General features: G+C 42.6%; 1 protein-coding gene across 1 annotated transcript in view; it reads left to right on the forward strand.

The window, feature by feature from the left end:
- The window catches only part of NAA15 (N-alpha-acetyltransferase 15, NatA auxiliary subunit), a 430,544-nt gene extending 408,986 nt beyond the window's left edge, over positions 1-21,558 (forward strand). The window contains exon 20 of the mRNA XM_053703678.1: positions 20,133-21,558. Within this exon, the coding sequence (XP_053559653.1) occupies positions 20,133-20,333 (201 nt within the window). The 3' untranslated portion in view covers positions 20,334-21,558. The remainder of the gene's footprint in view (positions 1-20,132) is intronic.
- The last annotated feature ends 2,590 nt before the right edge of the window (positions 21,559-24,148 follow it).

Below are 24,148 nucleotides of genomic sequence, written 5' to 3' on the forward strand. Positions count from 1 at the left end.
GATTTCAGCTCTGTCCATCTTGTTACACAGGCGTCTGTCAGAAGATCCAGACGTCCAGGCCTTTTGTCAGGCTCTAGCTAGGATCAAGCCTGTGTTTAAGGCTGTTGCTCCGCCATGGAGTTTAAACTTAGTTCTTAACGTTTTACAGGGGGTTCCGTTTGAACCCCTTCATTCCATTGATATAAAATTGTTATCTTGGAAAGTTCTGTTTTTAATGGCTATTTCCTCGGCTCGAAGAGTTTCTGAGTTATCAGCCTTACATTGTGATTCCCCTTATCTGATTTTTCACTCAGACAAGGTAGTTCTGCGTACTAAACCTGGGTTCTTACCTAAGGTAGTCACTAACAGGAACATCAATCAAGAGATTGTTGTTCCATCCCTGTGTCCAAATCCTTCTTCAAAGAAGGAACGTCTTCTACACAATCTGGATGTAGTTCGTGCCCTCAAGTTCTACTTGCAGGCAACTAAAGATTTTCGCCAAACTTCTTCCCTGTTTGTCGTTTATTCTGGACAGAGGAGAGGTCAAAAAGCTTCTGCTACCTCTCTCTCTTTTTGGCTTCGTAGCATAATACGTTTAGCCTATGAGACTGCTGGACAGCAGCCTCCTGAAAGAATTACAGCCCACTCCACTAGAGCTGTGGCTTCCACTTGGGCCTTTAAGAATGAGGCCTCTGTTGAACAGATTTGCAAGGCTGCAACTTGGTCTTCGCTTCATACTTTTTCCAAATTTTACAAATTTGACACTTTTGCTTCTTCGGAGGCTGTTTTTGGGAGAAAGGTTCTTCAGGCAGTGGTTCCTTCTGTATAATGAGCCTGCCTATCCCTCCCGTCATCCGTGTACTTTTGCTTTGGTATTGGTATCCCAGAAGTAATGATGACCCGTGGACTGATCACACATAACAGAAGAAAACATAATTTATGCTTACCTGATAAATTCCTTTCTTCTGTTGTGTGATCAGTCCACGGCCCGCCCTGTTTTAAGGCAGGTAAATATTTTTTAAATTATACTCCAGTCACCACTTCACCCTTGGTTACTCCTTTCTCGTTGATTCTTGGTCGAATGACTGGGACTGACGTAGAGGGGAGGAGCTATATGCAGCTCTGCTGGGTGAATCCTCTTGCATTTCCTGTTGGGGAGGAGTTATATCATCCCAGAAGTAATGATGACCCGTGGACTGATCACACAACAGAAGAAAGGAATTTATCAGGTAAGCATAAATTATGTTTTTTCAAGCCAGAAACAATGCTTTTAAGTGTGTTTAATAAAATTGTTTTCCTTCCATAAGGCAGGGAGAGTCCACAACTTCATTCCTTACTTTTGGGAAATACAACACCTGGCCACCAGGAGGAGGCAAAGACACTCCAGCCAAAGGCTTAAATATCCATCCCACTTCCCCTATCCCCCAGTCATTCTTTGCCTTTCGTCACAATTGGAGGTGGCAGAGAAGTGTCCGAAGTTTTAATTTTTTAAAGAAAGTACTTTTATTCATTTTTACATAAAGTGTGTCTCTCAGGGAGGGTAGTACTCTTCACAATGGGACATGAGTTTTAAGTAGTCCTTTTAGTCTCTCAGTGAGGGCCTAGGTGAATGTTAGAGTCCGGAGATTCAGTGGGAGTTCTCTCTGTGACACCATCCCGACTCGTATTAACAGCTCCTCTAGCACTTGGCTTTACCGATCCTTTACATCGCTACCTGCTGTTTTCTCTCATGTCCATGACGGAGACGACGCTACTATCCGTCACACTTGAAGGGCCGTGTTCCTGTTCCACGGCGTAGATTCCGGTAAGATAGTTTCATTTTTATCCATATGAATGTTATGTTATGTGACAGATAGGTATGGGTCTCAGTGAGACTCCTCTGTACGGATCTGGGAATTATGGGCTAATTCCTTCCTTAGGGGGGATTTGTGAACAGGGTGGGGTTCCTCAATCATGTTTTTTATGTGATCTCCCGGCTTTGTGTAGTGGGTATTGGCTCTGGGGCTGAGACAGGAGAATTGCTTGAAGGATTTAGTGGGGCCTAGTTGCCGCCTTTTTGCACTTTACAGTTCACCTTATGACCGGGCGTTGTTATGCTGGGTTTCTCCTGTTAAGTGTAGTCAGTCCACGGGTCATCCATTACTTATGGGATTATATCTCCTCCCTAACAGGAAGTGCAAGAGGATCACCCAAGCAGAGCTGCTATATAGCTCCTCCCCCCTACGTCATACCCAGTCATTCTCTTGCACCTAACTAATAGATAGGATGTGTGAGAGGAGTGTGGTTATTAAATTTAGTTTTTATTTCTTCAATCAAAAGTTTGTTGTTTTAAACAGCACCGGAGTGTGTTGTTTTTTCTCAGGCAGTATTAGAAGAAGAATCTACCTGAGTTTTGTGTATGATCTTAGCGGACGTAACTAAGATCCATTTGCTGTTCTCGGCCATTCTGAGGAGCGAGGTAACTTCAGAACAGGGGACAGCGGGCAGGGTTCACCTGCAAAGAGGTATGTTGCAGTATATTATTTTCTAAGGAATGGAACTGACTGAGAAAATACTGCTGATACCAATATAATGTAAGTACAGCCTTAAATGCAGTAGTAGCAACTGGTATCAGGCTGTTATGTATGTATGTTGGCACTAAAGTATTTCTGGGGAATGGCATTTCACTAAGAAAATACTGTATACATATAATTTATAGCCTTTCTGCAGTGATAGCGACTAGCAACAGGCTTTTATTATCATTTCATATATTTAAAACGTTTACTGGCAGGTTAATCGTTTTTCTCTCTGAGGTACTAGGTGAAAAATTTATGGGCATTATTTTCCACTTGGCTGTCGTTTATTTTGAATAAAATCAGTTTACTGAGCTTCCCCACTGCTGTATTATGAGTGGGAGGGGCCTATTTTGGCGCTTTTACTACGCATTAAAAATTCAGTCACAGTCTTCCTTATTCTCCCTGCATGATCCAGGACGTCTCTACAGAGCTCAGGGGTCTCCAAAACTAGTTTGAGGGAGGTAATCACTCACAGCAGACCTGTGAGACTGTGCTTTGACTGTGATAAAAACGTATATATTTTATTTGTTATTCGTTTTTTTGGTATTAAGGGGTTAATAATCCATTTGCTAATGGGTGCAATCCTTTGCTAAATTAATGCATTTCATGTGAAAAATTGATTGCTATAACTAAACCGGTTCATTGTTATCTCAATGTGACAGTTTTTTTGTGTGCTTCTTAAAGGCACAGTAACGTTTTTTATATTGCTTTTAAATTCATTTGAAAAGTATTTTCCAAGCTTGCTAGTCTAATTGCTAGTTTGTTTTAACATGTCTGACACAGAGGAATCTCTTTGTGCAATATGTTCAAAGGCCAATGTGGAGCCCAATAGAAATTTATGTACTAATTGCATTGATGCTACTTTAAATAAAAGCCAATCTGTACATGTTAAGAAAAATTCACCAGACAACGAGGGGGAAGTTATGCCGACTAACTTGCCTCACGTGTCAGTGCCTGCATCTCCCGCTCAGGAGGTGCGTGATATTGTAACGCCAAGTACATCAGGGCGGCCATTACAAATCACTTTACAAGACATGGCTAATTTTATGACTGAAGTTTTATCTAAATTGCCAGAACTTAGGGGTAAACAAGACCACTCTGGAGTGAGAACAGAGTGCACTGATAATCCTAGGGCCATGTCTGATACTGCGTCACAATTTGCAGAACATGAAGACGGAGCGCTTCATTCTGTGGGTGACGGATCTGATCCAAATAAACTGGATTCAGATATTTCAAATTTTAAATTTAAGCTTGAGAACCTCCGTGTATTACTAGGGGAGGTGTTAGCGGCTCTGAATGATTGTAACACGGTTGCAATCCCAGAGAAAATATGTAGGTTGGATAAATATTTTGCAGTACTGACGTTTTTCCTATACCTAAAAGACTTACTGAAATTGTTAACAAGGAGTGGGATAGACCCGGTGTGCCTTTCTCACCCCCTCCTATATTCAGAAAAATGTTTCCAATAGACGCCACCACACGGGACTTATGGCAAACGGTCCCTAAGGTGGAGGGAGCAGTTTCTACTTTAGCTAAGCGTACCACTATCCCGGTGGAGGATAGCTGTGCCTTTTCAGATCCAATGGATAAAAAGTTAGAGGGTTACCTTAAGAAAATGTTTGTTCAACAAGGTTTTATATTGCAACCCCTTGCATGCATTGCGCCTGTCACGGCTGTGGCGGCATTCTGGTTTGAGTCTCTGGAAGAGGCCCTTGACACAGCTCCATTGGATGAGATTACACACAAGCTTAAAGCCCTTAAGCTAGCTAATTCATTTATTGCTGATGCCGTAGTACATTTAACTAAACTTACGGCTAAGAATTCCGGATTCGCCATTCAGGCGCGCAGAGCGCTGTGGCTAAAATCCTGGTCAGCTGATGTGACTTCTAAATCTAAATTGCTTAACATACCTTTCAAAGGGCAGACATTATTCGGGCCCGGTTTGAAAGAAATTATCGCTGACATTACTGGAGGTAAGGGCCATGCCCTGCCTCAAGACAGAGCCAAACCAAGGGCTAGACAGTCTAATTTTCGTGCCTTTCGTAACTTCAAGGCAGGAGCAGCATCAACTTCCTCTGCTCCAAAGCAGGAAGGAACTGTTGCTCGCTACAGACAGGGCTGGAAACCTAACCAGACCTGGAACAAGGGCAAGCAGGCCAGAAAACCTGCTGCTGCCCCTAAGACAGCATGAAGTGAGGGCCCCCAATCCGGAAACGGATCTAATAGGGGGCAGACTTTCTCTCTTCGCCCAGGCTTGGGCAAGAGATGTCCAGGATCCCTGGGCGTTGGAGATGATATCTCAGGGATATCTTCTGGACTTCAAAACTTCTCCTCCAAAAGGGAGATTTCATCTTTCAAGGTTGTCAACAAACCAGATAAAGAAAGAGGCGTTTCTACGCTGTGTACAAGATCTTTTACTAATGGGAGTGATCCACCCGGTTCCGCGGTCGGAACACGGACAAGGGTTTTACTCAAATCTGTTTGTGGTTCCCAAGAAAGAGGGAACCTTCAGACCAATCTTGGATTTAAAGATCCTAAACAAATTCCTAAGAGTTCCATCGTTCAAAATGGAAACTATTCGGACAATCTTACCCATGATCCAAAAGGGTCAGTACATGACCACAGTGGATTTAAAGGATGCCTACCTTCACATACCGATTCACAAAGATCATTACCGGTATCTAAGGTTTGCCTTCCTAGACAGGCATTACCAGTTTGTAGCTCTTCCCTTCGGGTTAGCTACTGCTCCAAGAATCTTTACAAAGGTTCTGGGTTCTCTTCTGGCGGTACTAAGACCGCGAGGAATATCGGTAGCTCCGTACCTAGACGACATTCTGATACAAGCGTCAAGTTTCCAAACTGCCAAGTCTCATACAGAGTTAGTACTGGCATTTCTAAGGTCACATGGGTGGAAAGTGAACGAAGAAAAGAGTTCTCGATTGCCACTCACAAGAGTTCCCTTCTTAGGGAATCTTATAGATTCTGTAGAAATGAAGATTTATCTGACAGAGTTCAGGTTAACAAAACTTCTAAATGATTGCCGGGTCCTTCATTCCATTCCACACCCATCAGTGGCTCAATGCATGGAGGTAATCGGCTTAATGGTAGCGGCAATGGACATAGTACCCTTTGCACGCCTGCATCTCAGACCTTCAATTGTGCATGCTAAGTCAGTGGAATGGGGATTACTCAGATTTGTCCCCTATGCTGAAACTGGATCAAGAGACCAGAAATTCTCTTCTATGGTGGCTCTCTCGGCCACATCTATCCAAGGGGATGCCCTTCAGCAGGCCAGATTGGACGATTGTAACAACAGACGCCAGCCTGATAGGTTGGGGCGCTGTCTGGAATTCCCTGAAGACTCAGGGATCTTGGACTCAGGAGGAGAGTCTCCTTCCCATAAATATTCTGGAATTAAGAGCAGTTTTCAATGCCCTTCTGGCTTGGCCTCAGTTAGCAACTCTGAGGTTCATCAGGTTTCAGTCGGACAACATCACGACTGTGGCTTACATCAACCATCAGGGAGGGACAAGGAGTTCCCTAGCAATGATGGAAGTCTCAAAGATAATTCACTGGGCAGAGTCTCACTCTTGCCACCTATCAGTGATCCACATCCCAGGCGTGGAGAACTGGGAAGCGGATTATCTAAGTCGCCAGACTTTTCATCCGGGGGAGTGGGAACTTCATCCGGAGGTCTTTGCCCAAATACTTCGGCGTTGGGGCAAACCAGATCTGGATCTCATGGCGTCTCGCCAGAACGCCAAACTTCCTTATTACGGATCCAGGTCCAGAGACCCGGGAGCGGTTCTGATAGATGCTCTGACAGCACCTTGGGTCTTCAACATAGCTTATGTGTTTCCACCCTTCCCGATGCTTCCTCGATTGATTGCCAGGATCAAACAGGAGAGAGCATCGGTTCCACGCAGGACCTGGTATGCAGACCTAGTGGACATGTCGTCCTGTCCACCATGGTCTCTACCTCTGAGACAGGACCTTCTGGTGCAGGGTCCTTTCAAACATCCAAATCTAATTTCTCTGAGGCTGACTGCATGGAGATTGAACGCTTGATTCTATCAAAGCGTGGATTCTCGGAGTCAGTGATTGATACCTTGATACAGGCTAGGAAGCCTGTTACCAGGAAAATTTACCATAAAATATGGCGCAAATACTTGCATTGGTGCGAATCCAAAAGTTACTCATGGAGTAAGGTTAGGATTCCTAGGATATTGTCTTTTCTACAAGAAGGTTTAGAAAAGGGTTTATCCGCTAGTTCGTTAAAAGGACAAATCTCAGCTTTGTCCATCCTTTTACACAAACGTCTGTCAGAAGTTCCAGACGTTCAGGCTTTTTGTCAGGCTTTGGCCAGGATTAAGCCTGTGTTTAAAACTGTTGCTCCGCCATGGAGCTTAAACTTAGTTCTTAACGTTTTACAGGGTGTTCCGTTTGAACCCCTTCATTCCATTGATATCAAGCTGTTATCTTGGAAAGTTCTGTTTTTAATGGCTATTTCCTCGGCTCGAAGAGTCTCTGAGTTATCTGCCTTACATTGTGATTCTCCTTATCTGATTTTCCATTCAGACAAGGTAGTTCTGCGTACTAAACCTGGGTTCTTACCTATGGTAGTCACTAACAGGAATATCAATCAAGAGATTGTTGTTCCTTCATTGTGCCCTAGTCCTTCCTCAAAGAAGGAACGACTTCTGCACAATCTGGACATTGTCCGTGCCCTGAAATTTTATTTGCAGGCAACTAAAGATTTTCGACAAACTTCTTCCCTGTTTGTCGTCTATTTTGGACAGAGGAGAGGTCAAAAGGCTTCGGCTACCTCTCTCTCCTTCTGGCTTCGTAGTATAATAAGTTTAGCCTATGAGACTGCTGGACAGCAGCCTCCTGAAAGAATTACAGCTCATTCTACCAGAGCTGTGGCTTCCACTTGGGCCTTTAAAAATGAGGCCTCTGTTGAACAGATTTGCAAGGCTGCGACTTGGTCTTCACTTCACACTTTTTCCAAATTTTACAAATTTGACACTTTTGCTTCTTCGGAGGCTGTTTTTGGGAGAAAGGTTCTTCAGGCAGTGGTTCCTTCCGTATAAGATCCTGCCTGTCCCTCCCGTCATCCGTGTACTTTTAGCTTTGGTATTGGTATCCCATAAGTAATGGATGACCCGTGGACTGACTACACTTAACAGGAGAAAACAAAATTTATGCTTACCTGATAAATTCCTTTCTCCTGTAGTGTAGTCAGTCCACGGCCCGCCCTGTTTTTTATGGCAGGTCTAAATTTTAAATTATACTCCAGTCACCACTGCACCCTATAGTTTCTCCTTTCTCGTTTGGTTTCGGTCGAATGACTGGATATGACGTAGGGGGGAGGAGCTATATAGCAGCTCTGCTTGGGTGATCCTCTTGCACTTCCTGTTAGGGAGGAGATATAATCCCATAAGTAATGGATGACCCGTGGACTGACTACACTACAGGAGAAAGGAATTTATCAGGTAAGCATAAATTTTGTTTTTTACTCTTCCGCATTCCTGACCATGTGGCGACGAGGACTTTCTGCTTTGTTTGGATCTGGTCATAGGAGGTGGTGAGTGTCCCAGCCATTGTGGTTGTCGGGTGCCGTTAGTTTTTTTTTTATATAGTCCTATTTTTCTCTTTGGTTTTAACCATGGAGGGTTCTGAAGCTGAGACTGTCTTTGATTCTTCCTCTTGTGAGGAAAGTGCTTTGGCCCAACTGGATGCAAGTTTATCAGTCCTGTCTCTTGTGCCTTCTTAGAGCGCCTGGTTGCTCGGGGACCCAGGGGCCTATTGAGCCATCAGCCTCTGGGGGCTCTGTCTCTCTAACGGCGGATTCCCAACAACACCCTTTCTCTACATTTGCAGTTAACCCTAATGTTAATTCTCCCTCCGCACAGGGTGGTTTGTTTCCCCGGGAAATGATGGGTCATTTCCGCTTCATTATATTGATGGCGCTGGTTTGCCTGCAGGACCTGGAGGTTTCTGCGCGGTTGTGTTCTTGTCCGACCATCCCGGGTGTCCAGACTTCGGGTGGGTCTATTCAGTTTCCTCCAGGGGTGAATATTCCTCCATGTTGCACCTTTCATTATCGGATTGCGCGGCTGCGCGTTCTACTCAATCGTCTTTTCGAATTATTGGGGGACCCTCTCCTCTATCAGTCGGGGAATGTGTCCTCGAATGGTGCTTTGAGCTAGACTATTGGGGATATTGATCATCTCCTGTCGGTCGCTCGTGTCCTTTCCCAGAGTTTTTTTGGCGGCTGCCTTATTTTCTTTCATCCGGTTAGGATATATATATGTTTTTTTTATTATATTTGATTATTCCTTCTGGAATTTCTAGGATGGACTTGCTTTTTTATTACTTCCTTGGAAGTTGTTTGCAGACTGTTGGGTCCGGAGTTTGTGTGCACTTTGTTGAGTTGTCAATGACGCATGTTGTGCCTGGCGCGTCCGGCGGGACCATGAGTGTTTTGTTTTATTGTTATATTGTTTGTTTTCACAAACTACACTATACATCTACATCCGGACCTTCGGGTCCGCATACCGGGAGAGATTGGGCATGCCACTCTATTCCCGGGGCCTGGTCGGTGGTTTCCGCCGCGTCGCTTCTGGCTCTCCTTTCAGGGGGGCGGGGCCTTCTTCACTAGGGTGGTTTTTGGGCCTTTGTTTTATTGCTACCCTTAAAGTGGTTTAGACTTCTAGGGTCTCTGGACCTCGTTTTGTTCCGCTTTTAATGGATCCTCTTCATGGATTAGCGGTGGATCGATTGAATAGTATGCAAGCTATAACGGGATCATGCCTGCATTCTCTGTAATCCGGCAACGGTGCTGTGGGGTGGCTAGCCTGTGGCTTGCCACGCGGGGGCCTGGTTTGCCTTCATCGCCGCTGGAGGTCTCTTCTAGCTGGAGCCCGGTTTTATTGGGGTCGCCTTGTTTCAGTTAGCTTCTGGTTTTTCCAGAATTTTATCCACCCTCTTAGGGTCGGGCGCTGACGTGGGACCCTAGCTTCTGAATGTCGCGGAGTTGAGCTCTGTGTCGTGGGTTCTATTGCCTTGAGATCGGTTCTGCAGTATTTTGCGGTCCTTTTCTTAGGGTTCCTTCCTCGGGTAAGAAGTGTCTGACCGGAATTTTGGTCGGGGTCCTCTTCTTCAGGTCTATTTGTGGATCTGGAATAGGGCTGGGGTTCCGGGTGGTGTTGGTATAGCTCTGTCTATGCTTGTCCCGGTTTTTCCCTCCGGTGTTCGGATTGCATCTGGTAAGGGGTACTTCTTTTTCTCTCTTTAGAGCGCCTGGTCCCCATCTTATGGCTGCTCGGGGCCTTTGTTTTCTGTGAGGGAATGTGTTCTGGACTTCTGTTGTTCTGCTGCTCTGACCTTGCATCAGCATTCCTGTGTAGTGCCTTGGTAAGGGTCACTTTGTCCTCATATCTTCCACAACGTTCTCTGTTATGGGGCCTGAGATTGCTACCTCGGGTAGTCTCTGCTCCTTTTGGGGGCTGGTTCGTTTTGGTTTTGTTTTGTCTCGTGTGTCAAGTTTTGTGTCGGGGGGGCGGCAAGGGTTCCCTTGTCCTACGTCTTCCCTTGGAGAATTTTTGTCTCTCTGTGGGTGTGTTCCTATTTGGCCCTAGTTCGGGGATGAAGATGCCCTTGGGAATGGGCTTCTGGGTTTGGTGTTCCTCTGGTTCATACTCTTTCAAGGTGGCTGGTGGTGTTTCCTCCCTCTCGTTCAAGGGGGGGGGGGGGGGACTTTGTCCCTGGACTTTTCACGGTTGTTGACAGGTTGGTCTTTCTGTGTGTGGGCGGTCCTCGTTGCGGCGGTTCTGCGGTAGTTGAAGACGTCCCTGGTTATCTCAGGATCCTAAGCTGTGGTTCTGGTCAACTTTTGACTTTTTAGCTGCCTCTGTTTCTTTTGGATGCACTGGGTCCCTGTTGAGGTGCTCTCTGGCCTCCATGGAGGGGTGTTTTGTTTAGGAACTTGGTTTTTGCTGGTTCCTTTTCTCCCGAGCTGCTGGGTTCTCGTAGAGAGGTGCCTAGGTCTCTCTTTCGGTTTGAGGCGAACTCCTTGGTTCCCTCCAGCTGGGGAGCTGGACAAGGGTTCCCCCCCCCCTTCATCTGTTGCTGCACTATGGTGCGCTACTCAGTTGTCTGTGTGGTTTTCTGTTTCTCAAGATACTTTTTGTTCTTTTTCTGTCTCTGACTTGGTCGCGTTTGGCTGATGATGCCCTTTTTTCTGGCATCTAGTGAGGCTTTCTGGAGTCTTCCGAGCTAGTTTGATCTGTTTTTTTGAAGACGGTTCTGGTAAGTTATTCCTCTACCCTGCTTCTTCCTTTGGGGAGTTGTTGGTCAGGGTTCCCTTATGGGGGCGTGTGTTTGGGATCTGTCTTTGGGCGATTGTGCGCTTCAAGTCCTGTTGGCTCGGTGCTGTTGCATGTGGTTTTTACCCAGGCTTAGGACTGTCGTTTGTGTCCTTGGGGCCCTTTTTTCTTCTCCCTGCTTTTGGATGAAGCGGGACATTTTTATTTATGGGATGTGGTTCAGTCCTAGTGCCCTCAGATTGGGCCGCCTCTTACCCTCCCGTTCTTGGCATTCAGTGTCCTCTTTGGCCTGGGTATAATTTTCCCACAAGTAATGAATGTGGCTGTGGACTCTTTCCCATTAGGAAGAAAAACATGAATTATGCTTACCTGATCATTTCATTTTCTTCCGTGGGAAAGAGTCCACAGCCTCCCGCCCATTTTTTGAGGCGTTTTTCGTGTATAGTCTTCTGGCACCCTTTCACCTTGATATTTCTTCCACTGGTCCTTGTTCCTCGGCATAATGACTGGGGGATAGGGGAAGTGGGAGGAGTATTTGAGCCTTTGGCTGGTGTGTCTTTGCCTCCTCCTGGTGGCCAGGTTCTTATTTTCCACAAGTAATGAATGCGACTGTGGACTCTTTCCCATGGAAGAAAATGAAATTATCAGGTAAGCATAAATTATGTTTTTTTTATATGTACACTTTAAAACGCTATAAAGGGTCATAGTGTGACTCTTTTATACCTCAATAGGATCAAGGGTTAATATCTCCTTCAGGGAGATTATTTGAACAGCTGGGGGATTTATATCTGCTTAATGTGAGAGGTTTCTAATCCCATTTTATGATCTATGATGGAATATAAAGAGGTGACATCCATAGTTACCCACATACTGTATATTGGTTTTGCCATTTAAACTCTGGAAAACATGTTTAGTATCGCTCAGATATGACCTAGATGTTTGGGCATAGGGTTGTAGTAAATATTCAATGAAAGCTGACAAGTTAGAGGTGAGGGAATCAATGCCACTTATGATGGGCCTTCCGGGTAGGTTTATGGGATCCTTGTGAACTTTTGGTAAAAAGTAAAAAATCGCTGTTTTGGTTTTGTCTCTAAATAAAAACTCATTCTTCATTAGTAATAATCTCATTATTTCTAGCCTCTAAAAGTAGAGATTGTGAAGTGAATGATTTTTTGGGATTGTTGCTAATAATTTAATAAGTATTTATGTCAAATAATAATCTAGTTTATTCTTTCATATAATATTCTCTGTCCATGATTACAACAACCCCCCCCCACCCTTTGTCAGCTTCCTTGATCACAATATCTTCCCTTTTGTCTTAAGTGATGAATTTGGATACAGTCACCAGGAGTTCTCTCTCTTGATGGATGTCACCCGAACCAATTCTTCTGGGCATACGTTTTCTGCACCAATCCTAGAATATTATCACCACGGACGCAAGTCTGCCTGGTTGGTGGGCAGTATGGGGCAATCGGAGAGCTCAAGGAATATGGTCAGCATGGGAAGCATCTCTTACCATAAATATACTGGAGCTCAGAGCCAACTTCAATGCCTTTGTGGCATGCCACCTAGTTGTGTTTCGTCCATTCTATTCATTTTCAATCAGACATCACTACCTACGGTTGCATATGTCAATCCTCGAGGGGGAACACGCAGTTCGTTAGCGATGCAGGAAGTAGCTCACATATTAGACTGGGCGGAGCGTCGTCAATGTCTGATATCGGCTATCCACATTCCAGGAATGGAAAACTTAGAGCTCTATTTAAGCCGTCAAACACTTCACTTCGGAGAGTGGTCTCTATATCAGGAGATCTTCAACGAGATTGTACTTTGGTGGGGGTCCCCAGAGAGAGATCTCATAGCGTCATGTCTCAATTTAAAATTTCCGAGATACAGATGAAGGTCAAGGGATCCTCAGGTGGAGTTGATAGCATTACCCTGGGTTTACCGACTATTTATCTGTTTCCCCCGATTGTGCTCCTTCCACGTGTGATAGCACAACTGAAACAAGAAAGGGTACCTGAGATTATCATAGCTCCTGCAAGGCCATGCAGGACTTGGTACGCAGATCTCATAAGATTGTAGTCTGCTCCTCCATGGTGTCTTCCTCAAAGGTCCCACCTTCTAGCTCATTCCCTTTCTTTTATCAAAATCTAGATTCTCTGAGTTTGACTGCATGGTGATTGGACTTTAATTCAGGCATGTAAGCCTGTCACCAGATGTATATACCACATAGTGTGGAAGGTGTCTTTATCCTGGTGTACAGGACGTGATTGTGCTCAATCCCGTGGAGTTACCTAGGAGTCAGCACTGGCTAAAATGCAAGTCTGTCAAAAAAACTGAAATAAGTGTGCAGTCTGCAGACTCTTAGATACAAGGTAATCACAGAGGTAAAAAGTGTATTAATATAAATGTGTTTTTATGCAAAACTGGGGAATTAGTAATAAAGGGATTATCTATATTTTTAAACAATAAAAATTCCTTATGTAGACGGTCTATTTAAGCAACCAAGTTCTCCACTTTAAAACTTGAACCTCCTGGTACTGAAGGTTTTGCAGGCTCCTCTATTTGAGCCTATGCATAAAGTGGACATTAAGTTTCTTCCTTTGCAAGTCCTTTTTCTTCTGGCCATCTCTGCTTGAAGAGTTTCTGAACTTTCTGTTCTTTCTTGTGATTCTCCTTTATATGGTTTTTTTTATTAAGATAAGTTTAATTTTAAGAACCAAGTTTGATTTTCTTACTATGTTTGTGTCCTCTGAGAATCAAAGCAAGGGAATTGTTGTCCCTTCTTTGTGTCCTAATCCTAAGAATACTTCAGAAAGCTTGTTCACAATCTGGATGTGGTTAGAGCTATTATGTCGATTTTACCAATTATTTCAGACAAACTTTGTTTGTTCTCTTTTTTTTGGTTTAAACAAGGTCAGAAAGCTTCTGCTGTTTGTTTGGCTTCTTGGTTAAAGCTTTTGATTCGTGAAGCTTACTTGAAGGCAGGGCAGACTCCTCCCAATCGGATTACTGCTCACTCTTCTAGATCAGTGCCTACTTCTTAAAGGGACACTGAACTCAATTTTTTTTCTTTCGTGATTCAGATAGAGCATGACATTTTAAGCAACTTTCTAATTTACTCCTATTATCAAATTTTCTTTATTCTCTTGGTATCTTTATTTGAAATGCAAGAATGTAAGTTTAGATGCCGGACCATTTTTGGTGAACAACCTGGGTTGTCCTTGCTGATTGGTGGATACATTCATCCACCAATAAAAAAAAATGCTGTCCAGGGTCTGAACCAAAAAAAAAGCTTAGATGCCTTCTTTTTCAAATAAAGATAGCAAGAGAACGAATAAAAATTGATACTAGGAGTTAATTAGAAAGTTGCTTAAAATTGAATCACGAAATAAACAATTTGGGTTCAGTGCCCCTTTAAGCTTCTGTTGACCAAACTTGCAAGGCAGCTACTTGGTCTTCTTTGCATACTTTTACTAAATTCTACCATTTTGATGTCTTCACTTCTTCAGAGGCAACTTTTGGTAGAAAGATTTATAGGTAATTTTGCTAGTGGGTTTTTTCTTCTTAAACGGGAAGAGTCCACAGCTGCATTCATTACTTTTGGGAATTCAGAACCTGGCCACCAGGAGGAGGCAAATACACCCCAGCCAAAGGCTTAAAGGGATACTGAACCCAAATTTTTTCTTTCATTATACAGATAGATCATGCAATTTTAAGCAACTTTCTAATTTACTCTGATTATCAATTTTTCTTTGTTCTCTTGCTATCTTTATTCGAAAAGGCAGGAATGAAAGCTTTGGAGCCGGCATATATTTTGTTCAGTACCCTGGATAGGGCTTGCTGATTGGTGCCTGCATTTAGCCATCCAATCAGCAAGCACAACCCATGTTCTCAACCTAAAATGGGCCGGCTCCAAAGCTTGTATTCCTGCTTTTTCAAATAAAGATAGCAAGAGAACGAAGAAAGATTGATAATTGAAGTAAATTAGAAATTTGTTTAAAATTGCATGCTCTATCCGAAACATGAAAGAGAAAAATTGGGTTTAGTATCCCTTTAAATACCTCCCCCACTTCCCTCATCCCCCAGTCATTCTTTGCCTTTCGTCACAGGAGGTTGGCAGAGAAGTGTTAGAAGATTGAAGATATTCTCTTATGGAGGGTAGTACTACTAAAAATGGGACTGGAGTTTTAAGTAATCCTGTCAGCCTCTCAGTGAGAGCATGGATGAATGTTAGAGTCCGGAGATGCAGGGAGTGTCGTCTCTGCAAAACCATCCCGACTCATGTTAACAGCTCCATGGCAATCAGCGTTGACGAGTTTTGCGGCCTGCCTTTATTCACTCAAGTCCATGTCAGAAGCAATGCTACTATCTGTCACACTTGAATGGCAGTGTTCCTGTTCCACGGCGTGGATTCCGGTAAGATCGTTTAATTTTATTTCAATATGTGAATGTAATGTTAACGAAAGAAGTTAGGGTCCCAGGTAGACTCCTTTATCTTAAAATGGAATCAAGGGCTAATATCTCCTGTGGGGGGTTATTGAACAGGGTGGACTTTAATCATGTTTATGTGATCTGTCTGCTATTGTGTAGTGATGCTTGGGCTCATGGCTATTCGGAACATAACAGCCTTCTCATCAGACTGCGCGGTCCTTTTGGGCTGGTGAGCCTTTTTTTGCTGATTTCCACGGTGCACCTTGAGACAGAGTGTGGTCACGTTGTTTTTCCATTTCCGTACCCTGACAGAGTGGCGACGGAGAGAGTCTGTTAGTTGGTTGTCTGGTTCACAGGAGATGGTGAGTGCCCCAGCCATTGGGGGTGTAAGGTGCCTTTTAGCTTTAGTCCATATTTGCAATCTCCAAAATATGGAGAATTCAGATTTTTAAAGACTGACCTCTCCGACTCGGAGTATACGTCTTGTGAGGAGTATGAAATGGCCCGGGTTATCCATGCCCATCAATTATTTTGATTGCCGTTCTAGATCTTCCCCCGAATCAGGGAATGTAGAGTGCGTTGAGCATTTTGCCCCTGAGGATTCCATGTCCCGTGAGGTGCGTACCCCAGAACCATCTTTTTCTATGCATGCAGGTGTCCCTATGGTCGTTACTCCTCCGGAAGGCGGCTTGTTTCCTCCAGAGGTTAAGGCACGGTTCCGCTTGGCCATATCTATGGCGCTGGCACATTTTATATCTCCCAAGAGAAGTATTTTTAAGATACTGTCCAAGTTCTGTTAACCAGGGTCCGTCAAGCATGAGATCGCCTTAGTCAGTTCGACCTTCTGGGGAAGCGATGGTGTCGGTGTGCTGGTTACCTTGTCGGGTGTTGCATTGTTCACTTTGATAAGTGTTTGTTTGTTCTTGTTACCATTACTAAGGGATGGAGGATTTTCATCGGTCCTCCTCCTGTTCCCATTGTGAAGGGGGTTCCGGACTCGGGAGCCTGCTGCGGCTCCTCGTGAGAGGCCTTTCGGCCTTGGAACTGAAGTCTCTCCATTTCCCATGGGTCTGGAGTTTTGGGTGACCTCTGGGCGTCGGGGGTACCAGATGGATGACCATTTTCGTTTTCACTTTTGGTATCTTCTGAATGTATGTTTTTTTTTGTGGCCTAGTCGCGGTACCTCTCGTAGGTTGCTGGGGCTACTTGTTGCCCTTCTTGGGTGTTCGGGTCATCTATGTCTCTCTAGAAGGCGCAGGTGTTGGGGTTACTCCCTGTTATTTTCCCCCTGGCATCTCCTTGTCGACTGGTCTGCCAGGAGTTGTAATGCTCACACCGTTTTTCCTGTGAGGTACAGGATTTTCCGGGAGGCTGATCCTTTAGGGGTCTTGGTGATATCACTTCTCATCCTAAGGACTTATAGGCCGGAGAGGTAGCTCAGTTGGTAAATACCCTGACTTCAATAAAGCCTGTTCTAATGACCCAAGGTCACAGGTCCAAATCCCGGCAGGGCTGACTCAGCCTTTCATCCTTCCAATGGATTCTGTTCCGTGTAATCCCGTGACCTTTAGCGGGAGGTGTTCCCCTTCGACTCCCTAAGAGATCTAGCCTTTTGGGGTTACAAGTAGAGGGTCCTGGTTTCGGACCCTCCCCCGGTTGCTGGTTGCCCTTTTCTTAGGCCTGTTAAAATGTCTTTTAGGCTCTTGGGTCTCAATCTATTTCAGGCGTCAAATGTCCAGGGACATTGTGATGTGGGATGCACTGCCCAGGGTGCACTTCTCCGTATGAGGTAACTTGTCAGTTCCTCAGGGGGTTTGAGCTTCGACCGGTCTCGGGTTCTGGGGGTCTAGTTTATGACCATGTCTCTTGTCTGAGAGTTCGGAGTCTGGATCTGGATCGGTCCTGGGTGGTTTGGTTTCAAACCTTTTAGGTTTGAAACATTCGCTTGTCCCTTCTGGTATCTACCTGAAGGTTAGCTTGCCGTCTCCTGGTGGGATCTGACAGTGATCGTCAGGGGCAGTTATTGCACCTTGATGTGGGCTAGTGGTTGTCTCTTTCCACTGTTGGTATGACCGAATAGTCTCTTATCACTTGGTTTCACCGTTCTCTCATCTCTTCTCCATGCCTATTGCTGGGGAAGCTGTTCCGTTGCGTTTGTTCTCCTTCTGAGAGGTTTCTGAATACAGTTTCCATTGAGGCCCCAGGGTCCTTCTCTTCTCGTTTCCGAGGGGTTCTGTCCTTCTTGCGTACAAGAGGTCCTGGGACTGGATTCTGGTACTGGACGCTGTAGTTTAGTGTCTATCTCCCTGGTTTGGGAGTGGTCCCTCTTCGGAGGGAGCTGTGTAGGGGTTCTGGAACCCAAGCACGTAGTATTCTGTCATGGCTTGTGGTAGCAAGTGAGATTTAAATAATGGTCAGAGTTGTTCCACCATGGGGTCGTTCCCTTTTAGGCCCCTCCTTTTTCTTCTGAGGCATGGTTAGAAGAATTTTATATTCCAGTTCATGCAGGTCTAGGTAGCCTATGGGTTCTCTACCTTGCCTAGTAGCTGTAGACTTTGAGTTTGAGTCCTGCTGTGGCAGCTTTCTAATCTGGTCTACTGCTTTCGGTGGGGGGTTCACAGTGTTTCATCCCTCCACTGATTTTTATATGCTGCTGGTTTTGGATGTTCTTCTAAGGCGAGAGTTGCCGTTGATATTTTTCGACATTCTCTGTGGGTTAATTTCCCACAATTGCTTAGGGTCAGCCTTGTGACTGGAGCTTGGATGTGGCTGGGTGTTTTCACAAGATAGCCTTTTTTTCTGACAGGATAATTAGTTTTTCTATCCTTGTCTACAGGCTGCGAATTCTTCAGCTCCAAATGGGTTTCTTCCTATGTTGCCTACTTTTAGCTGTTGTGTCTGCTAAACTATGGTACAGGGAGGAGCCTGTGGCTTCCTTGAAGCACCATAAGTCGTATGGTGGTGTTTAATAGGTGTGGAGTTGATCCCTGGTCCTTGTCCTTCTAGGGTGTCATTCCCTGGGTGGTTGTCTTTTGCAACCTTGGGTTTGCTTTAGTCGTTTTGGGAAATTTTTTACCATAGTTGGTGGTCCTTTGGATACCTTATGGGTCCTCCGTTTTTCCCCTAAGGTAGGTGTAGGTTCTCTTCCTTCGGGTCGGGGGTTAGCTCTGTGTGATCAGAAAGCTGCAGGACTTGGTTCCTTGGGGGTTTTCTTGTGCTTAATGGATTCTAGAGATTCTGAGTAGTCTCTAGGATGGCCTTGTGGTGTTTAACTGATGGGCAGTTCCTTGGTCCTTTCAGGTTTTAACCCCTTGTGTCTAAGTGTTAGTTTTTTTCTTTTTATCAGGTGTTGGGTAATTTCAGGCTGTGATGCCCTTTGAAAGGGGCCGCCTTCTGTATCCACCCTTTGTTTGCATTCAGTGTCCTCTATAGCTTGGGTATTGTTTCCCAAAAGTAATGAATGCAGCTGTGGACTCTTCTCCTTTTAAGAAGAAAAACTTAAATTATGCTTACCTGGTAATTTTCTTTTTTATGGGGCGGCCATATTTTAGTTTTATTCTTCTGGCACTTTTTTTCACCCTGATATTTCTTCTACTGTTCCTTGTTCCCTTGGCAGAAGGACTGGGGGATGAGGGAAGTGGGGGAGGTATTTAAGCTTTTGGCTGGGTGTGTCTTTGCCTCCTCCTGGTGGCCAGGTTCTTATTTCCCAAAAGTAATGAATGCAGCTGTGGACTCTTCCCATCAGAAGAAAAGAAAATTATCAGGTAAGCATAATTTGTTTTTTTTAAAGTGCAGTGTGTGTGTGTATATGTATGTGTGTGTGTATATGTATGTGTGTGTGTGTGTATATGTATGTGTGTGTGTATGTATATGTATGTGTGTGTGTATGTATATATATATATATATATATATATATATGTATGTGTGTGTATGTGTATATGTATATATATATATATATATATAATATATATACATACATACATACATACATACATACATACATACATACATACACACACACACTGCACTTTAAAATATATATATTTACATTTAATTTAAATGTTATATCTTCTTTCTTTTTAGGGTTGTGGAGGATTTAGTTCCTTTATGGAAAAAAAGTTATCCCACCCTTTCCTTTTATTACTAGTGGACTCTCCACAGCTTTGGTATTAATTCCCAGGAGTAATGGTTTGTAAACTCTTACCACCTTTATGAAAGAAAACATAATTTATGCTTACCTGATAAATTCATCTCTTTTATGGTGGTAAGAGTCCAAGACCCCACTCTGTTTTTTGGTGTTGGTTTTTATGTTATGGCACATATTTGTTTCCTACCTTTTTTGCTCTTTAATTTCCTACCTTTTTTGCTTGGCTAATAGGTCGGACTAACCACCATAGAGGTGGGAGGGGATATATAGAGCTCTTGGGGTTTGGGAATCTTTGCCTCCTCCTAGTGGTACGGAAGGTAATTCCCAGGAGTAATGGATAGTGGACTCTTAGCACCATGAAAGAAATAAATTTATGCACATAAATTATGTTTTTAATATTGGCTAATTTTATATATAGTGTATATATAAATATAGTGTATGTGTGTAGAAATATATACACACATATACATACATGTATGTGTATATCTGTATTATCTTGTTGGCACCTAGCTTTTTTTAAGCCTTGACTTAGAAGTTGCAAAAACTAATTTATCAAAATAAATCTAGGTTTTCAGAAACGGATAGAAATCAAATAAAAAACATTCTTTTTTTATTATTGTTTTTTAAATGTTTACATTAAATATTTGTCTTAATTTTATATTTTTTTTCTCCTGTACCATTTAGACTTGTATTCAAGTTCTGGAATCCTTGCGTGATGGTAGCTTAGGAGATAGCAAAGATGCCGCAGAATCTTATAGAGTCGTCTGCTACAAGCTCTTCCCTTATGCTTTAGCTTTTTTGCCACCTGGATATGAAGAGGACATGAGTATCACAATTAATGGAGATAGTTCTGCAGAACCAGAAGAACTTGCTAATGAAATGTGAACAGCTTATGATGAAAACAGACTTTGGACCATATCAACTATGTAATATTTTTGTCACGCACCTGCTGTATCGCTCTGTAACTTATGTGAAGAATGAAAGGAGTAAAAAAATTGTTGCCTTTAATTATTGTTTTACTTTTTCCTTTTTTATCCTGCTGAAAAAATTCTCTATATAATATCTGTTACAGGATATTGGTGGAACAGTTTCTTAAAAATAAAACTTGCTGCTAAAAATTGGAAGAGGGGCAAAAACTGAATGGAGTATCTGTTTTTTTAAACTATTTATGTAGAATTTGTTACAGTGGTAAGAGCAGGTGTGTGGCAGAAATATTACTAACAATTTGTCTTTTAGAGATTACTTTTCTTGGACAGCATACTCCTAATCAGTATCAGAGGTGCCTGCAAAAGCTGTGGTGTAGTGCGAGATATTCAGGCATTGGGGTGTCATAATGCTGTTTTAGCACTGGATTTTGTTCCTTTACTGAGCACAAGGATGTTTGGGGTTTGGGCATGTTGTCCGCTCCTGGTCATCTGAAGTACTCCATGTGAAATATAGATTGCAGAGACCTAGACAAGAGTTTCATCATCTGGAATTCAAACTGAACGAATTGTCTGGAGAACATAGGCGTGGGTGTCCTTTGAAGTTCACTGGACACCAGTAAGTTTGGTGTGTACTTTTTTGTGAACCATTTTAGAATAACCTATTTGAAAGAAACTTAATATTCTCCTTAATTATCATTAAAATGGAGGGGTGGCACAAGTATTTTTTTTTTTTTTTTTTTTGCCAAACATCAAAATACAGAAACCAAAAGATTTAATGCACTGTGATGTGGCACCAACTGAACAGTTAAGAATAGCCCTCCTTGGTGGGATATTGCCAAGAACAAAGTTTCCTGACTTCCCATTTGTATTGAATAATCAGGAGACAGATAATTAAAAACCTACAGACCTTGTTCATGTTATGCAGATAAAAGAAGTGCTGCATTTTTAGATACCTCTGGATTTTTCCACAGTCACAGGTTTGTAATACTTGAAGCCCTACGTTTCTATGAATTCTATTTCTTGCTCAGTTTAATCAGGCATGCTCCAGACTGTAACGGGGCACCAGAGCATCTTTTTTTTCCCAATAACAAACCAGCTTCTAATTCCTGCAGTTACAAGTCATTTCCTTTTTGTTGTTAAACATAAGGTACCAAATATAATGCAATAAAACCTTTTGAAAAACATTTCTGTCTATTTTAACCAACCAGTGTCTGTGTAAGATTCTTAGTAATGACATATTACATGTTAAGATTATGCCATCCTTTTTTTATATATATAAATATAGTCTTAATTGTGGTCTTAAAGGAACAATCAACAATTTTTTTTATTGTTTAATAAGATAGTTAACACTTTTACTACCCATTCCCCAGCTTTGCACAACCAACATTGTTAAATTAATTAACTTTATAACATTTAAAACTCAACATTTCTGCCCGTTTCTAAGCAATAGCCTCTTATCACATGTTTTCTTTCATGTAATTAGCAAGAGTCCATGAGCTAGTGACGTATGGGATATACATTCCTACCAGGAGGGGCAAAGTTTCCCAAACCTCAAAATGCCTATAAATACACCCCTCACCACACCCACAATTCAGTTTTACAAACTTTGCCTCCGATGGAGGTGGTGAAGTAAGTTTGTGCTAGATTCTACGTTGATATGCGCTCCGCAGCAAGTTGGAGCCCGGTTTTCCTCTCAGCGTGCAGTGAATGTCAGAGGGATGTGAGGAGAGTATTGCCTATTTGAATGCAGTGATCTCCTTCTACGGGGTCTATTTCATAGGTTCTCTGTTATCGGTCGTAGAGATTAATCTCTTACCTCCCTTTTCAGATCGACGATATACTCTTATATATACCATTACCTCTGCTGATTCTCGTTTCAGTACTGGTTTGGCTTTCTACAAACATGTAGATGAGTGTCCTGGGGTAAGTAAATCTTATTTTCTGTGACACTCTAAGCTATGGTTGGGCGCTTTGTTTATAAAGTTCTAAATATATGTATTCAAACATTTATTTGCCTTGACTCAGAATGTTCAACTTTCCTTATTTTCAGACAGTCAGTTTCATATTTGGGATAATGCATTTGATTTAATCATTTTTTCTTACCTTCAAAAATTTGACTCTTCCCTGTGGGCTGTTAGGCTCGCGGGGGCTGAAAATGCTTCATTTTATTGCGTCATTCTTGGCGCGGATTTTTTTGGCGCAAAAAATTCGTTTCCGTTTCCGGCGTCATACGTGTCGCCGGAAGTTGCGTCATTTTTTTGACGTTATTTTGCGCCAAAAATGTCGGCGTTCTGGATGTGGCGTCATTTTGGCGCCAAAAAGCATTTAAGCGCCAAATAATGTGGGCGTCTTTTTGGCGCGAAAAATGTGGGCGTCGCTTTTGTCTCCACATTATTTAAGTCTCATTTTTCATTGCTTCTGGTTGCTAGAAGCTTGTTCTTTGGCATTTTTTCCCATTCCTGAAACTGTCATTTAAGGAATTTGATCAACTTTGCTTTATATATATGTTGTTTTTTCTCTTACATATTGCAAGATGTCTCACGTTGCATCTGAGTCAGAAGATACTACAGGAAAATCGCTGTCTAGTGCTGAATCTACCAAAGCTAAGTGTATCTGCTGTAAACTTTTGGTAGCTATTTCTCCAGCTGTTGTTTGTATTGATTGTCATGACAAACTTGTTAAAGCAGATAATATTTCCTTTAGTAAAGTACCATTGCCTGTTGCAGTTCCTTCAACATCTAAGGTGCAGAATGTTCCTGATAATATAAGAGATTTTGTTTCTGAATCGATAAAGAAGGCTATGTCTGTTATTTCTCCTTCTAGTAAAGGTAAAAAATCTTTTAAAACTTCTCTCCCTACAGATGAATTTTTAAATGATCATCATTCTGATTCTGATGACTCTTCTGGTTCAGAGGATTCTGTCTCAGAGGTTGATGCTGATAAATCTTCATATTTATTTAAAATGGAATTTATTCGTTCTTTACTTAAAGAAGTACTAATTGCTTTAGAAATAGAGGATTCTGGTCCTCTTGATACTAATTCTAAACGTTTGGATAAGGTATTTAAAGCTCCTGTGGTTATTCCAGAAGTTTTTCCTGTTCCTAATGCTATTTCTGCAGTAATTTCCAAAGAATGGGATACATTGGGTAATTCATTTACTCCTTCTAAACGTTTTAAGCAATTATATCCTGTGCCGTCTGACAGATTAGAATTTTGGGACAAAATCCCTAAAGTTGATGGGGCTATTTCTACCCTTGCTAAACGTACTACTATTCCTACGTCAGATGGTACTTCGTTTAAGGATCCTTTAGATAGGAAAATTGAATCCTTTCTAAGAAAAGCTTATCTCTGTTCAGGTAATCTTCTTAGACCTGCTATATCTTTGGCTGATGTTGCTGCAGCTTCAACTTTCTGGTTGGAAACTTTAGCGCAACAAGTAACACATCATGATTCTCATGATATTATTATTCTTCTACAGCATGCTAATAATTTTATCTGTGATGCCATTTTTGATATTATCAGAGTTGATGTCAGGTTTATGTCTCTAGCTATTTTAGCTAGAAGAGCTTTATGGCTTAAAACTTGGAATGCTGATATGGCTTCTAAATCAACTTTACTTTCCATTTCTTTCCAGGGTAACAAATTATTTGGTTCTCAGTTGGATTCCATTATTTCAACTGTTACTGGTGGAAAAGGAACTTTTTTACCACAGGATAAAAAAATCTAAAGGTAAAAGTAGGGCTAATAATCGTTTTCGTTCCTTTCGTTTCAACA

The sequence above is a fragment of the Bombina bombina genome, chromosome 2 (assembly GCF_027579735.1).
Source record: "Bombina bombina isolate aBomBom1 chromosome 2, aBomBom1.pri, whole genome shotgun sequence".
In the NCBI taxonomy this organism is placed as follows: Eukaryota; Metazoa; Chordata; class Amphibia; order Anura; family Bombinatoridae; genus Bombina; species Bombina bombina.